This window comes from Lacerta agilis, chromosome 9 (assembly GCF_009819535.1).
Source record: "Lacerta agilis isolate rLacAgi1 chromosome 9, rLacAgi1.pri, whole genome shotgun sequence".
NCBI classification, from domain to species: Eukaryota; Metazoa; Chordata; class Lepidosauria; order Squamata; family Lacertidae; genus Lacerta; species Lacerta agilis.
In genome coordinates, this window is record NC_046320.1 from 68,913,615 (window position 1) to 68,931,784 (window position 18,170).

General features: G+C 47.6%; 1 protein-coding gene across 1 annotated transcript in view; it reads right to left on the bottom strand.

Moving 5' to 3' along the window:
- The window catches only part of SLC4A11 (solute carrier family 4 member 11), a 152,009-nt gene that overhangs the window by 80,514 nt on the left and 53,325 nt on the right, over positions 1 to 18,170 (bottom strand). Inside the window, exon 3 of the mRNA XM_033161020.1 lies at positions 15,866 to 16,018. Within this exon, the coding sequence (XP_033016911.1) occupies positions 15,866 to 16,018 (153 nt within the window). The remainder of the gene's footprint in view (positions 1 to 15,865; positions 16,019 to 18,170) is intronic.

Here is an 18,170-nt window from a genome sequence, read left to right on the forward strand (position 1 = left end):
ACAAACACTCTGTGAGGTGAGTGGGGCTGAGAGATTTCAGAGAAGTGTGACTAGCCCAAGGTCACACAGCAGCTGCATGTGGAGGAGAGGAGACACGAACCCGGTTCACCAGATTACGAGTCCACCGCTCTTAACCACTACACCATGCTGGCTCTCAAAAGAGGCCTCTCCCCTCCTGTGGCTTCCAGCAACTGGTATTCAGGAACACTGATGTCTCCAACTGTGAAGGCACAGCAGAGTCATGCACAATGTAGGCTGCGCAGTGAGGAGCTTCCTTCTGCCTGCGAAAGAACCACCAACCAAGGGCTTAGAATGGTTGCTTTCCCTCCACCTCGCAACCAGCTCTGGTCTGGTCAACATCTTGAGCATCTATGCACCCAGTATGTGCTCTGATGTACAAACCAAGGACCAGTTCTACGAGGAACTAGACCAGGCTGCCAGGAAGGTCCCAGATTGCGAAGACCTCTTCCTGGCTGGGATGTTTCAATGCCAGAACTGGGGATGATCATCACACACGGGACAACTGCATAGGTCAGCATGAATGAGAATGGAGAAAGGCTGTTTGAGCTGTCCTCTTATCACAGCCTCTGCATCACAAACACCTTCTTCCCCACCAAGGCGAAACAGCAAATGTCCCGGGGAACCTAAACACATATAGTCGTACCTCGTGTTGCTGCGGGTTGCGAACAGCGCAGGTTACGAACACGGCAAATCCGGAAGTGGTCTGCGCAGTTCACGCATGCGCAGAAGCATGATGTCGCGCGTCCGCACATGCGCAATACCGCCGCTCGGGTTGCAGACTTTTCGGGGTGCGAACGACACCCCGGAACGGATCGTGTCCGCAACCCAAGGTATCACTGTATTCCTAATGCAGCCTGCCCCGACTTACAGGGCTGTGCTGAAGATTGCTAAAGCCGGCTTCCCCAACATGGTGCCCTCCAGCTGTTCTGGACTCCAAATCCAATCAGTCAACATACACAGCCGATAGCCAGGATGATGAGAGGGAGCTCTGGTCCAAAATACCTGGAGGGCACCAGGTGATTTAAGGGGTGCAAGATATACGGTACTCTAAAACACTTGAGAGGCAGCAAAGAGCTGCTTAGCTCTGCTGACATTATACAACTGACGCCGTCACTTTTTTTCCTTCGCCTGTTTTAATACTTCAAAAGCAGCTCTCATTACTGGAGCCGAGCGAGCTGTTAAGAGATTTCTACCCAGGATCTCTCTCTCCTAGGTCAGGATTAGTCATCTGTTCCTATTTGCAGGAAGAAAACACAAATACCTAATTGGAATCACACTTAAAAATAGGAAAATAGCTCACACCTAAATCTGAGGGAAAACAAAAAACTGGCCTGCGTTGAGTTTTTCTCTTTTGTCTTTTTTGAGCGTTTAAGACCACTTCGTTATTATTCCTTAATATATGTATTTTCTTAATTTCAGGGATGCGACCGAAACCTGGGGTGGTGCTGCAGATGTCGGCAACATGTGGCTTCACGTGGCAAGGGAGAGAAACCAACGGGATCCCAAGAAATCACAACCTCTGCCAAACCCCGGAGAGCTTATAAGCAGGTGTCTGGAAGCCCATGTTATGTTGAAGGAGGTGTGAAAATCCAATAAGGTTTCCATCGCCCTTTTGGGTCCCTCGCTGAGCCTGGCTGAGCTCTTTCCTTTGCGTGCGTGCCGAAGGGACGGCTGTGTCGCCATCGCACAGTTCTCAAAAATAGCAGCCCCTTTCGCTTTCTCACCGAAGGAACCCGTTGCATCCCCTGAGCTGCGGCTATTTCACTTCTCACCCAGCGGCAGAGCAGGCGTGGCTGAGATTTCCAAGCCCCTGGAAGCCGCAGGTTTCATCGCACCCCACAATAACTTGCTCATTCCGTCAGACGGGGAAGTGAAAAACATCCCATGCTCCAATGTGCACCGAGCACCTGTATTTTGAAGTGTATGCGAGGCTCAGGGGCAATTAAACTTAAGACTGTTTGGGGTGGACCTGCCAGGCAGTGCTAGAAAACGCAAGGAGGGCCTGCCGGATCAGGCCTAGGGACCATCTAGTCCAGGATCTTGTTCTCGCCGTGGTCAACCAGATGCCTGTGGGAGACTGGCAAGCACAAGAGCACTCCCAGATCCTGTTTGTTGTTGTTGTTGTTGTTGTTCAGTCGTTCAGTTGTGTCCGACTCTTTGTGACCCCATGGACCAGAGCACGCCAGGCACGCCTATCCTCCACTGCCTCCCGCAGTTTGGCCAAACGCATGCTAGTCGCTTCGAGAACACTGTCCAACCATCTCGTCCTCTGAAGCTTGTTGTTGTTGTTGTTCAGTCATTCAGTCGTGTCCGACTCTTTGTGACCCCATGGACCAGAGCACGCCAGGCACCCCTATCCTCCACTGTCTCCCGCAGTTTGGCCAAACTCATGCCAGTTGCTTCAAGAACACTGTCCAACCATCTCATCCTCTGTCGTCCCCTTCTCCTTGTGCCCTCCATCTTTCCCAACATCAGGGTCTTTCCCAGGGAGTCTTCTCTTCTCATGAGGTGGCCAAAGTACTGGAGCCTCAACTTTAGGATCTGTCCTTCTAGTGAGCACTCTGGGCTGATTTCCCAGATCCTGTGATTTCCAGCGAAACAGCAAAAACAGACAGACCTCAGCGCAACACTCAAAACGGAAGCCTGGCACTCAAATCGGAAGCGTTAGCACTCAAAACGGAGCACGTCCGGCTTCCGAAAAGAGTTCGCAAACTTACTTCCAAGTTGTTTGAGTACCAAGGCGTTTGAGAACCAAGGTACCGCTGTAATTGCAATTTAAAAAGAAATGCAACCCATCTCTCTCACCACAGAAAAGGAATACGGTACCCAGGTTCCCCGCATCCCTGCCCAGTCTGGTGCCAAGATGCTTGCAATAGATGAGCAATTTCCATCATGGTCAGTTAAAGCCAGACTTGTCCTGGGCAGATATTGCAGGAGGGGATGGCTTCCGGCAGAGGACTGTCCCCCTGGCAGCCATTCAAAGAGAGGACTGTCCTCTGCAAAGTAGGACACACGGGCACCCTGAGACCAGAGCTTGCCTTATTTGAGCACTGGAAGGAATCTCTATACCCGGGCAGTGCCTGGCCTCCCCATATACACAGCAGCCTCTTCCGCAAACTCTACGGAAGACAGACCATTTTGACTTTCCCCTTGCTCAATCGGGGTTTATCCTGGCCCATCTGAAACAAAACCCTCAAAACCGCTCGCGAGAATTGCGCACGTGCGTTCCCAAAGGCTTTAAGCCGGGCGTGCAAAGTTCCTAAGAAACATTTAAATTCTTTTCCCCCCTTCTCAAACTGCCCTTGTCAACCAGGAAGCACAGGCCAAGAGGCCTAGCCTATCGGGGAACACAATCGGTGCATCCATTTTCCATTCTCGGGAGTAGGAAGCGCTGAAGTGGCCGGCATCCCACCCTGACATCAGGGTTTCTAAAATAGGATTTATCAGATGGAGCTCGTGGGGCCGGCATTGTGCCTGGCGACATGAAAAGGGCTTTGCTATTAATGTGAGGAAATGCAACTATTGTATGCAGAATGATACCCGCGCAGTCCCAGACCACTTGTCTCTGGATGGCTCTCTCTCTCTGGAATTCCATGGCGCCGCCAGAGTGGGCTCCTTCTTATATCCACCCACGCAACCCCTCCTTTCAAGGAAAAAAAAAATTATCTTAGCAGAGGGACCCACCTCCTGCCCTCGCGCCCCCCCCCCCAGTGTTTCGGAAGCTCTCGCTTGCCGGTTAAGTTTCCCGGTGGTTTGCCCCCGGGTGTGCCTGCCTTGCGTCTGGAGAGCTTTTCAGGAAACTGTCGATTCAGTATCTCGGAACGGTCTATTGTGTCGAGGGTGGGACAAGCCTTTTTAAGAGTTGGTGTTTGTGTGCAAAAAATGTGTAAAGGCTGCCCCATTATTACAGCTAAACAAAGCCACATCCTGCCTTCCAACTGGCTCTTCACCAAATTGCTACCACCAAAAAAATAGCAATAATGATTTAGGAAAAGGGGGAAGAGAGAGAGAGAGAGAGACAGAAAACCACTGCCAGAAGCTTTCCTTTCTTGTTTTTGACCTCCGCCACAGATGCACGGAGAAGCATTTGCCATTAGGAAATAATCCAGCTAGCGAAAGGATGAGCACCGACGGGGATTTTTTTTTTAAATAATGACTTGTCCTTGGTCCCATTTTGCTCAGTATTGCCTACACTGACTGGCAGCAGCTCTCCAGGATTCCAGATAGGGCTCCCTCCCAGCCTTTCCTGGAGATGTCGAGATTTGAACCCGTGACCTTCTGCACGCGCAGCAGGTGTTCTTTAATGGAGCTACACTCCTCCCCAGCTGGCACCGTCCAATATTTAACTCCGCAATCTTGAGTCTGGGAGCAGAAATGGGCTCGCCTTTCAGTTTCCCCACAGAAAGCCTCTCAGACCCTGGTTGTCATTTTGCTAAAGGAGATGTACAATGAGCTGCAGGTGGCCGAGGCGAGGACATTTCAGGTGTCCCTGTGTCTGGGCACGCACACAAATATTTCTAGTGGCTATTTGGTTAATGCTGATGTTATTTTACAGACTAGAAACGCCCATATTGATCCGATAATCGTATAATAGGGATTTTGCTGCAACTGCGATGCTTAGTTCATTGTTTTAGTTGCCGCTTTGTTGATAGTGTTTAGAAGACATCTGAAGGCAGCCCTGTTTAGGGAAGTTTTTAATGACTGGCGTTTTAATGGATTTTTAATCTTTTGTTGAAAGCCGCCCAAAGTGGCTGGGGAAACCTAGCCAGATGGGTGGGGTATAAATAATAAAATTATTATTATTATTATTATTATTATTATTATTATTATTATTACTCATAAATGTTTTACTGATTATTTGTCAATTATTTTATATGATTCATTATTATTTTATATGATTCATTATTATTTTATATGATTATTATTACTTTATATGATTTGGGCTGTACTTGTGGTGCCCGATTTTGCTATTGTTATTTATTGCTTGTAAGCTGCTTTGGGATTCCTTTGAACAGTGGGGCAGAAATACAATCAATCAATTAATCAATCAATCAATCAATCAATCAAATTGTGCTGTGGAACGAGCAATGGGGTCACCACCAAATAACTTGTGTTTTCCTCCTGGCACTGGTTGTCTAGGACAATGAAAAACACTTGCAAGTCCAGGGCACAGGAATTATCCACAGCAAACACCCTGTATGTGAAAGACACAATGTGTGAATCAACCCTTTATCTTCAGAGGCTTAAGCTCCAAGGGTTGGGTGGCCATCTGTCCTGGATGCTTCAGCTGAGATTCCTGCATTGCAGGGGGTTGGACTAGATGACCCTTGGCGTCCTTTCGAACTCTACAATTCAATGATTCTAAATAGCTGCGTTAATTCTCCTACCTTTGAGCAACAAGGCCACTTCTGCATCAATTTCAATTTATTTATTGCATTAGCCCTATGGCCATAGCACATAGTAAAAGACCAGGCAGTAGCCTGACACGATTATGCAGAGAATACAACAGTTAAAACAATTGGAAGTAAAATCGAGCAGGTTAAAACAGATAAAATAAAAATAAAAAGCACTAGCAGGCGTGACGACAGTCTCCATGTTGGGAATATACATAAGACTAAGGCTAAGGGAAGTTGGCCAAAAAGGTGGTCCTGAGTTTCAGGGCCTGTAATACGTAGATGGCCACTCCACGTGAAACCAAGGGGTTGGCATCCGCAAGTAGATATTTCATGCGGTCATCGTCCCTGGCGATAGTCGGAGGGATTAGAGAGAGAAGCCTGGATCTTATTGAGGCATATAGTGGGCAGTAGAGGAAGAAGTGAATAAAGTCCTCTATCTTTCCCTTGTTGCATGGGCAGAGTCGAAGATCCAGAGGGGTATTGGAAAATACACCCTGTAGGAATGCTGTGGGAATGGCATGAAATCGAGCCAGTGTAAAGGCCCTTCTCAGCGTAGGATCCAGCAGATCACTCAGATAGTGGGCCAGAGATCTAACTGCCTTCACACGAGGGAACCACGTGGAGAGTCTGGCCGCATTAGATAGTTCTTGATCAAGGGCAGCGTCCCTAGCAAGAATCCAGTCGCGAATTTTGTCCTTGTCCCATGAGGATAGGGCTGCGAAGTTTGGAAGGGAATAGCGATGACAGATGGACTCCATGCCTCTTGACCAGGTGCTGCTGCTGGTGAAGGCTAAGAAGGCTTGTTTGCCTAATAGAGAATTTGGAGTTTCAGCATGCGATTTGTAGAAGGTAATTATCCTGATGTGGGCTCTTGCTATGATGAATGATAGGCCCAGTTCCATTCTCAGTTGAGCCGCCATTGTCCCATTAGGGAGGCCCAAGATTTTTCTTGCCAATAGGTTTTGCAAGGACTCCAATCTTTGTAAGATATTCAGATTCCGCATCAACAGGACTTCCGCATCAACAGGAGGTGGATTTGCGGCCGTCACGACCCGATCACGCGCGTAGGGGCTGAATCCAGCCCCTGCGCGATTGGTAGATTATTCCAGCGCCTCCCCCAGGCCGACCAATCCGGTCGGCCTGAGGGGGCGTGTCTTAGTCCCTTTAAACTAGCGGCGGGCGGGAAACTCGCCCTCTTTGTCCCGCTTCCCAGCATAATGTGTCTGTGTCATTACTTCCACGGGGAGGGGAGGGAGATTGCCACGCAATGCTCAGATCTAATTCCCCGTATTTTCCATTCTGCTGGAATGTTGTAGTAGTTACTATACACAGAGCTACTTCCTTCCACCAATGAAGCTATCACAAACCTGCAGACTCGACAGATACCTTCCTAAGGACTAGTAACTTCATGGGCACATAAAATTTAACGTGGCTCTACGAATACGCCTTTGCTCTGAAGACATGGAAGTGGTCCCAGAAACCTGAGAGGCAGACTCAGGTCATATTTCTGAATGCTTTTATCCTTACCCCCCCACACACACCAAGACCTGCCATGTGTAGGGTACAGAAGAAGAGAAGAGTTTGGATTTGATATCCCGCTTTATCACTACCCGAAGGAGTCTCAAAGCGGCTAACATTCTCCTTTCCCTTCCTCCCCCACAACAAACACTCTGTGAGGTGAGTGGGGCTGAGAGACTTCAAAGAAGTGTGACTAGCCCAAGGTCACCCAGCAGCTGCATGTGGAGGAGCGGAGACGCAAACCCGGTTCCCCAGATTACGAGTCCATCGCTCTTAACCACTACACCACACTGGCACAGTTCTTTTCCAATACAGTGGTACCTTGGTTCTCAAACACCTTGGTACTCAAACAACTTGGAACCCAAACACTGCAAACCTGGAAGTAAGTGTTCCGGTTTGCGAACTTTATTTCGGAAACCAAACGCGCTCCATTTTGAGTGCCACACTTCCGTTTTGAGTGTTAGGCTGAGGTCTATCTGTTTTTGCTATTTATTTTGCGTTTTTGTGGCTCTTTTTTGTTTTGTTTTTGTGACTGTGTGGAACCCAGTTCAGCTCCTGATGGATTGTGTGACTGCAGTACATTGTTTATTGCTTTCATTTTATGGATCAATGGTCTCGTTAGAGAGTAAAATTCATGTTAAATTGCTGTTTTAAGGGTTGTTGTTTTTTAAGTGTCTGGAACGGATTAATACGTTTTGCATTACCTTCTATAGGAAAGTGTGCCTTGGTTTTGGAACAGAATTCTGGAACGGATTAAGTGTGAGAACCAAGGTGCCACTGTATACAAAATGCCCCAATGTCAGCCTGGATAGCTCAGTTGTCGAGAGCGTGGCGCTGACCACGCCAAGGTAGCTGGTTCGATCCCCGTCTTGGACAACCGCATTGCAGGGGATTGGACTACTAGACGATCTTCAGGGTCCCTTCCAATTCTGTGATTCTATGATTTTGAGGTGGGATAGGGGGAACCATTTAAAAACATAGCACAGCCCTGAATTCTACAAGACAGACTTCCAATCTGACTACCTTCAATAAATTTTGCAAGCCCTGTCCTTTTTTCCCTCCTCCAGGAGAAATTATGCTGAAGTTTAGCACATTGGCAGTTTTAAAAGCAAGCCTATGACAGCACAAGTATGAGATTTATTACACTTCCATCATGTACATGCATCCAAACGCCTTGAGGCTCCGGGGATGTTTTCTAAACCTAATAAATAGCAATATGAACAGTAAGGGGTTGTTGATTTCGATCGCATGGCTCAGATGAGCCTGTTAAGAGTTAAGAACTCCCAGAGAGCTCAGAGCATAGTTTTAAAGGGTATAAAATGTCTGTTCCCGGTGGTCTATTAAAAGAGGAGTTGAATGCCATTTACGAGAGCGGACTGACCTATCAATGGGGCAGGGGGATCATCAGGTCAGCTGTCCATCTAGTCGGTGGCTTAGGGGGTTGGAAGAGGAAATGAGTGCAGCCACAGCAAGCTACACCCCCCCCTTAAACCACCAGAAATTCTGCCTTTGCAATAATTGCCGTCATGTTCAAGACCAGTAGCGAAGCCAGAAAGGTCACAGACCAAAGGGAGTGTTGCAGATCCTCCAAGTGCTCCTGTTTTCCAGGGACAGCCTTGGATTTACAGAAGCCATGTGATTTGACCCCAGAATGTCCCACTTCACACCTATTTTAATTGGAGAAATGTTGGAGGGTATGGGGTTGGCAACGCTGGGCTTCCTGTATTGACGCCGTTTTAGCAATCTAGGTTAGACTACTGCACTGCACGACGCTTGGGGCTGCATTTCGAGACAGTTGCGGAAACTTTGGCTGGTGCAAAATTCGGCAGCCGGGTTGCTGAGTGGCACCAGACGGGCCCAAGCATATAACCTGAATTCGGGCCTTGCTGCATTTTCTGTCAGTCGGTTTCCAGCCTCAACTACAAATGCTAATTGTGGTTACGAGTGTTTGACCAGGACCTGGGAGACCCGGGTTCAGATCCCGGGCCAACTACGAACCTCATTGGCGGGCCTTGGTGTGCATGCACACTTCTTCAGATACCAAGAACAAACTCATACCAAGAACAAACTTACCGTATATTCCGGCGTATAAGACGAATGGGCGTATAAGACGACCCCCAACTTTTCCAGTTAAAATATAGAGTTTGAGATATACTCTACCACAGATTCTCCACCCGGCATATAAGACGACCCCCAACTTTTGAGAAGATTTAAGATTAAAAAGTAGTCTTATACGCCAGAATATACAGTAGTTGGTCTCTAAGGTGCTACTGGGAGGATTTTTTTTTTTGAAAGATCATTGTAAGCAAGTAACAACACTAGCAGGGTTACCCAAAGGCTTGTAATGAGAAATTTCTTGCCTTTCTATATTTATTTAAATTTTGAGGTATCTTGCAATGAGTTACATTAGAACTGGAAAATATATAAAATGCTGTGATACAAAGATTACTTTTGAAAGCCATTAGGTGGGAGGGAAGGAAGTCAATAGGCTCTAAAGAGCCAAAGAAGTAATGAGGATAATAATGATGTGATTATCAATGTTTAAATGGAAAATTAATAAAAAAATATTTTTTAAATAATATAATAATCTCAATAAAATATAAATAGTAAAAAAGGGAAAAAGGAATATACAAGCATGGTCTCTGTCAACTGAAGAAGAGGCAGTGGTAGATGGAAAAGGAGTTCCCAGTATACCTGAAGGAGCGTTCAGCCCAGACACTGAGGTCCACCTCTGACAGCCTTCTGATGGTTCCCTCACTGCGAGAAGTGAGGTTACAGGGAACCAGGAAGAGGGCCTTCTTGGTGGTGGCACCCTCCCGTCAGGTGTCAAAGAGATAAACAACTACCTGGCATTTAGAAAACATCTGACGGCAGCCCTGTTTAGGGAAGTTTTTAATGTGTGACATTTTAATGTATTTTAATCTTTGTTGGAAGCCGCCCAGAGTGGCTGCGGAAACCCAGCCAGATGGGCAGGGTACAAATAATAATAATTATGATAATCATAATTTATTATTCCCCTCCCAGTTTGGGGGGGAGGAGGAGGAGGCGGCCTATCAATGGCTACTAGCTCTGATGGCTCGTGATGCTTATGAATATCAGTTGCTGGAAACCACAGGATGGGAGAGGGCTCTTGTGTTCGAATCCTGCTGTTGGCATTCCCAGATGACGCATCTATACTGGCCCAGATGGGGACCCTTCTTATGTTTTCATTTATTTCGTTATTTAAAAATATTCAGCCTGAGGGTAGCTAGGTGCCAGGTTGCTGCAATATAACCAAAACCACCTCTCAGACACGAGAACTAAGCACTGAGCAAAGACTAGGCATGCCACCTGAACAGAGATTGAAATTTAACATTTAAAGATTGGCAGAGCAAGGTGTTTCGTTTCGTTTTGACAAACGGTGTCAATCACGCCAAAAAAAGAATGTCTGTCTCTGGCAATGTTTCAGCACTCCTAGTGAAAACGTTTAATTATTGCAATTGCCCTCCATTGCTGTTAGTTGCATCATCTTGCGGATCAAATCTGATTGGCTGTGTAGTACTTTGACATGTTCCCTGATTGGCTGGGACATCGATGGACCAATATAGCCAAGGGAGAAATCAGCCAACGACCCTTAACAGGCCTCAACCTTCCTACCTCAACCAAAATTGCCAGTTTTTGCAGGAAACTGGGGCACATTTGTGTGCAGCTGTGGAGTTCAATTAATCATTAATTTCAGAATGTGGCAGCAGCAGTCTAATGGGCAATAACAATAATATTTGAACAGCCTGTGTGCTTAGATTAAATTCGAATGCATTGCATTTTTAAATTGCTCTTCTACAGTGCATAATGATTTGGAAGAGATACTTTAGAAACTAAGCGTGTCGCGCAATTTCTAGGAAGCACTAACGCCCAGAGAAATTTATATTTTAACAGCCTTCTGAAGACTGAGGTTGCATGAGTCATAGAGAGCGGAGGGCTTCAAATTTTATTTAACACTTTGTTGTTCGAAGCGAGTCTCTGAGACGTGCAGTGCCTCCGTGCAAACCGTTTCCAAGAAACTGCTCTCAAAGCGATACCAAAACTTCAAATAGGAATTTCTCCCTTCCATCAAATAATGAAGCCCAAACCAAGTCTTTGGTCCAGGGAGCAAGACAGTCCGTTCGACTCTCGAACAGCTTCTTACCACCAGGAAGTTCTTGCTGATGTTTAGTCAAAATCTCCTTTCTTGTAACTTGAAGCCTTCGGTTCGAGTTCTACCCTCCAGAGTGGGAGAAAAAAAGTTTGTTCCCTCTCTCAAGTGACAACGCTTGAGATGCCTATCATATCTCCTCTTGGTCTCCTCTTTTCCTGGTTAAAGTAAAGGTAAAGGGACCCCTGACCATTAGGTCCAGTCATGACCGACTCTGGGGTTGCAGCGCTCATCTCACTTTATTGGCCGAGGAAGCCGGTGTACAGCTTCTGGGTCATGTGGCCAGCATGACTAAGCCGCTTCTGGCGAACCAGAGCAGCGCATGGAAACACCGTTTACCTTCCCACCAGAGTGTTACCTATTTATCTACTTGCACTTTTGACATGCTTTCGAACTGCTAGGTGGGCAGGAGCTGGGACCGAGCAACAGGAGCTCACCCCGTCGCGGGGATTTGAACCGCTGACCTTCTGATCAGCAAGCCCTAGGCTCTGTGGTTTAACCCACAGCACCACCCATACCCAATTCCCTCAACCATTCCTCATCAGGCTCGGTTTCCAGGCCCTTGATCATCTTGGTTTGCCTCCTCTGTACATCTCCCAGCTTGTCCACATCCTTCTTAAATGGTGGTACCCAGAACTGGAAACAATAGTGGTGTGGTCTGACCAAGAAAGAATAGAGAGGTACTTCCTTTGACCCTGTTGATGCAGTCTAGAATAGCATTAGCTTTTATTGCTTTTGCTTTCGTTGACTTGTGCTAAGCTTGGGGTCCACTAAGATCCCTGGATCCACAAGACCAAGACAAAATATGGAATGGCCCTTACCAGCAGCCCTAAGAGCCCACCAGAGTTTAGGAAGAAGAGTAACAGGAAAGCTGGCATGTTATTTTAGAGCATATGAGCCAACTCGTAGGGACTGAGGTCCTTTCAGCCCCAATAAAATATTGGTGGGGGCCAAGCCTCCCCCAAATTGATGGGCATTGCCATTCAAATGGTGTTTAAACAATGATATGTCCAACTCTGGAGTTGCGGCACTCATCTCACATTACTGGCCGAGGGAGCCGGCACACAGCTTCCAGATCATGTGGCCAGCTTGACAAAGCCGCTGCTGGCGAGCCAGAGCAGTGCACGGTAACGCCGTTTACCTTCCCGCCGGAGCGGTACCTATTTATCTACTTGCACTTTGACGTGCTTTCGAACTGCTAGGTGGGCAGGAGCTGGGACCGAGCAACAGGAGCTCACCCCGTCGCGGGGATTTGAACCGCTGACCTTCTGATCAGCAAGCCCTAGGCTCTGTGGTTTAACCCACAGCGCCATCTGCGTCTAGGCAATCATCTATGATGCACAGGTAGAAATCAGTAGAAATTTTTTTAAAAAAACAACAACGAGTGTATATATAACTAAACGATGTGTCTGGGTAGCCTTCCCAGCATGGAGCGACGTTCTTAGAAGTCGTAAAACAGCATAGCAAAGGTTCCTGCTCAATGTTAAGAGGCAGGCCGTTCCAGGCAGTTCTCCGCTCCTGCTCAGAGTCTTCCCATCACGGCATTTGGCCGGCCGCTGGATTGGATGGGCCTTTGGCCTGACCCGGCAGCCGGACTCTTCTCTGCACTGCAGGACAGACGCCTCACAGCTGCGGGCCAAGCATTATACGGTGCATGTTTGGGTTTAGCAGGCGATGCGAGTCACGTAACTTGGAGCTTCCGAAAGCAGCAGGGGAAACGGCCTTAGACCAGCCGGGGAAGGCTAAGAGCAAGGGCCCGGCATCCTCTATTCATTCCGGCGAGGGGTTTTTTTCCTCTGCAGTCAAACAATGCTAATTCACAAGGGCAGGATTTTTCAAATAGCAGAGAGGCGAATAATGGCACAATCGATCGCGTAAACAGAATAGCAAGACACGGACGCAGCGGGGGCACAATGAGCAAGCCGACATTCTGGCATTCCTCCATGCACACCCCGGCGGGAAGGTGCTAAATTTAGCTGCCCCTAATTTCGCCTCGCCTCGCCCTTCATCCACCTCCCCACCCAACCCGTCGGGGCCGTCGGGCTTATTGTACTGTCAGCGTCGGCGTATCTCAAGGTGCAGAGAGAAGAAAGCGCCTCGTGTCGCAAGGAGAAGGGTGGAAAGGAATACATGGCAGTTTGTGGGAGAGAAACCTAGCAGAAGCTAATGCAGATGAGTCAAAGAGGTGATTTCTCCCTAGACGGAGAAGGGCAGCCTAGCCAGAGAGAGAGAAAGGGAGAAAGGGAGAAAGAGAGAGAGAGAGAGAGAGAGAGAGAGAGAGAGAGGTGTGCTACACAGGGTCACAGAAACATACGAAATTGCTTTATGCCAAATCAGAGCACTGGTCCATTTAACTCAGTGTGGCTTACACTGACTGGCAGCAGTTTTCCAGCTGAGCTACTGTCATGAACTGGCTGAATGCAGAGGAGTGGGAGGGAGGCATCCGCTGGGAATTGCCAGGGGAAGAAAGCTCAGAGCCAGGGGATTAGTGGTGGGTCGACAACGTGTGGTCGGAGGGAGAAGAGGGAGCAGAATGGGAGGAAGGGGTGTCAGAAGAGGCAGCAGGGTTTCGTGAGCTGGGAGAGTCTGTGGCAGGGAGCAGTCCAGAATCAGAGGCGAAAGCAAAGGTTGGAGAGTGGGGGGGGGAGGGGGCAAGAGTCAGAGATGAGGCTGAAGAATCCAGGGAGTCTCCCACTCCTGCTGCAACCAGCTCCCCTCCCCAATGGTCTCCCAGAACCAGAAGAGGTATGAAGCGGGAGGAGCAAATTCAGGCATGGCGGCATAATCTCAGATTGCTTGGGAAGGACCCGGGAAGGGAGGAGACTTAGGGAACTGTGGGATCTTCAGTCTCCACAACGGGGGCAAGATCTACCAATTCGAGTTGCTGAGCTCACTAGGCCTGACCTCCTGCGTCAACCTTGTTTCCGTGAGTAAACAGTTAACTTCACTGATGCAGTGTGATTCTTTGCTGACCTGCTCTTGACAGCTACAGCCTTTTCTTTCAATTTTAAGAACAAAGGAAGTGCTTTATACTGAACCAGGCCATTGGGCCATCTAGCTGACTGGCAGCAGGGGTTCAAATGGGCTTTACAGGGGGTTACCAATGGGGTGCCCAAGGGCACATCTGCAGACGCCTTCCCTGGTGCCCACAGGGTCCCCTTGTCCTGCCTTTCCTCTTGCCGAAATTAAGCTTGAAGGCAGCATTCTGTTGCAGGCAACTGAAGAGGTTGTGGTGTGTGCTTGGCTGCAAGTGTGTGTGTTTGTGTGTGTGCAATTCTCTCAACAGTTTCTCCCATCTGGAAATGTATCCGTAGGCCCAAAAATGTTTGACAACCCCTGGCATGGAACGAGATTTCCCAGAAGCTCAGGCACCTGCTGTTGTGCTAACACAGTCAGCAAACAGCGCAGATGGAGGCGAAGACAAGCGGGACGTTATGGAGGAAATTATGTGTTGTAAAAATGTTGCAGACGACTCTTTGCGCCTCTGTTGTGCCTGTGCTTTGTTCTCCTCCTGATGCGATCAACTGTACCAATATAAGCCTCGCTGCATATAGAAACATGACACAAACGCGCACGCAAACAGAGTTTCAAATTTTAAAAAACCTTCCAATTCTTCTGCAAATAGAAAGTAGCCTGTGTCTTCAAAATTGACTCCAACAGGATGCCACGGACACCCACCTGTAGCCTTAGGTGTTTTTTGTGGGAGCAGGTTGTTCTGTTAAGTCTTAACACTTTAGGGGCTTTCCCAGCTTTTTACAAATCTCTCTCCGGGAAGATGGAAGTATTTTCCAAGCATGCCAGGAAAAGGATATTTTAGTTAAGGGCAACCTTTTTACCCCGTCTCTCCCTCTGCTTAGGCCAGTCCACCCAGTCCTGGTGCAACTTGTATTGGTCACATGGTCACACCTAAAGAAGTGAGGCCAATTCCTGTTTTGAGTTCAATAAACACACGCCGAAGGGTCTTCCCATTTTGAACACTCATGCGCCATCACACAATCGAGTCCTCTATCTAACATGTGCCAAGACGACCGCCTTGTGCAAAATGAGAAACGGCCCCATTCTCGTTCGCACAACACTGTAAACCATGGTTTAGCTGAACTATGGTTTAAGGGTGAACACACAGCCTGCTGGTGCACGGGGAGAAGAGGTACAATCAAACCATGGTTTACAGGTGAAACTCGAAAAATTAGAATATCGTGGAAAGGTTCGTTTCTTTCAGTAATTCAACTTAAAAGGTGAAACTAATATATGAGATAGACTCATGACATGCAAAGCGAGATATGTCAAGCCTTTATTTGTTATAATTGTGATGATTATGCCGTACAGCTGATGAGAACCCCAAATTAACAATTTCAGCTTTGGGGTTTTCATCAGCTATACGCCATAATCATCACAATTATAACAAACAAAGGCTTGACATATCTCGCTTTGCATGTCATGAGTCTATCTCACATATTAAACTCCAGTAGCTAATGAAAACAATTGCTTACATAAATGGACTTTTCCATGATATTCTAATTTTTCGAGTTTCACCTGTAGTTGCCAGTAGCAGCAGGACCAGAGAAGGAGTGAAGGAAGGATGATTTTCTCCCCATCACCAACACAATGGTATCCACCTTTAAGCCATCATTCAGGTTAGGTGCAATTTAAAAGGTGATGTGAAAACCAGGCCATGGAAAACAATTATTACAACCAGATGGGAATTTATGAGAGAGAGACGCCAAGATGGTCTCAGGTAAGAAGCAGGCGGCATCCTTACCTGTAACATTCTGCTGTACATCCAAGTTGACATTCACAAAGAACCTGATGCTGTCCCCGGAGACGATCGAGGAATTTACGGTGTCAAAAAGTTCTTCGCCCCCGACTTCTTCTTTGTTCTCACAGCCATCGTCCGTATCACACTTAAGGTAGCCTGCAACAAGAGAGGGTCTGTTTTATTGATCACTCTCCGCCACACATCTCAGGGAATCAAAGCAAAGTCTTATCAAGGAGTTTTTGCAAAGGCAGAACAAAGCAGCCATTTTTGCTCTCAGCGCGACCATGTTCTTCCCACCAGGCACGTTCCAAGCATATTCTCTGAGCGGGTCAAAGGAATTTCAGACTTAGGAGGGAGAAATAAGAAAAAGGTACCAGAGCTGGGAGGAGAGGTGCATTCGGGGCTCGAATGAGAATTCTGTCCTGGCTCGTTCCCACCTGCCTTTACTTTGCAATAAATCGGCTTCGTGCAACTTAAAGGCTGACCGAAGCTTGCCTTTTGCAATTGCTCCTTGAAGTCAAGAGGGTTAGAAACTTAAAGAAGAGAGAAAGCAGAGGAACCTCCACATTTTAATGAAATCTTGTTCCAGGCTTTTAAGTCCAAGAGGAAGATGCAATAAATTGCACACTATAAAGGGAGTTGGAGCATTGGAAGGTGCCCTATACAGAATCAGGCCGTGGGTCCTTCTAGCTCAGAACTGCCTACACTGGCTGGCAGCAGCTCTCTGGGGTTTCTAGTCTTTCCCCCAGCCGTACCTGGAAATGGCAGGGATTGAACCAGGGGCCTTCTGCATGCAGAGCAGATGCCCTACCATTTTGCTACAGCCCTTGCCCTTGCACAAGAGATCAACGGAATACAGGACAGTTATAGCAAGCTCAGTTGGTTAAAGCATGCTGCTGACAATGCCAAGGTTGCAGGTTCGATCCCTGTAAGAGACAGCTGCCTATTCCTGCATTGCAAGGGGGTGGACTAGATGATCCTCAGGGTCCCTGCCTACTCTATGATTCTAGGTCAGGCTATCTGGGTGTCCAGCCCAGCCTTGAGAGCACTCTGCCAGTGCCTCTCCAAGTCTTCTAGCATCTTCCACATCACCTGCTACCTTCATCCTTCTGAGCTGAACTGAACCTGGAACTTCCTTCACACAAATCATTTATTTACAGTGGAACCTTGGTTCTCGGACTTAATCCGTTCCGGAAGTACGTTCGACTCCCGAAACCGTTTGAAACCAAGGCGTGGCTTCCGATTGGCTGCAGGAGCTTCCTACACTCAAGCGGAAACCGCGTCGGACATTCAGCTTCCAAAAAACACACACAAATCGGAACACTTACTTCCGGGTTTTTGTCGTTTGGGAACCAATTTGTCTGTTAACTAAGCCGTTCAAGAACCAAGGTACCACTGTATTTCCATATGCACATCACTTTTCTTCCATCTTGGAACCCAGGGCAGCAGCTTACATTTCCCTCGCCGCCTTCCACTGCACAGACTCAGACCTGTCTTCCTCCCCGAAGCCTAGCTACTACGTTTAAGCAGGAATCCTAGAATCCTAGAGTTGGAAGAGACCCCAAGGGCCATCCAGTCCAACCCCCTGCCAAGCAGGAAACACCATCAAAGCATTCCTGACAGATGGCTGTCAAGCCTCCGCTTAAAGACCTCCAAAGAAGGAGACTCCACCACACTCCTTGGCAGCAAATCCCACTGTCGGACAGCTCTTACTGTCAGGAAATTCTTCCTAATGTTTAGGTGGAATCTTCTTTCTTGTAGTTTGAATCCATTGCCCCGTGTCCGCTTCTCTGGAGCAGCAGAAAACAACCTTTCTCCCTCCTCTACATGACATCCTTTTATATATTTGAACATGGCTATCATGTCACCCCTTAACCTTCTCTTCTCCAGGCTAAACATACCCAGCTCCCTAAGCCGTTCCTCATAAGGCATCGTTTTCAGGCCTTTGACCATTTTGGTTGCCCTCTTCTGGACACGTTCCAGCTTGTCAGTATCCTTCTTGAACTGTGGTGCCCAGAACTGGACACAGTATTCCAGGTGAGGTCTGACCAGAGCGGAATACAGTGGTACTATTACTTCCCTTGATCTAGACGCTATACTCCTATTGATGCAGCCCACAATTGCATTGGCTTTTTTAGCTGCTGCATCACACTGTTGACTCCATGTCAAGTTTATGGTCTACCAAGACTCCTAGATCCTTTTCACATGTACTGCTCTCAATCCAGGTGTCACCCATCCTGTATTTGTGCCTTTCGGTTTTTTGCCCAAGTGTAGTACTTTACATTTTTCCCTGTTAAAATTCATCAAC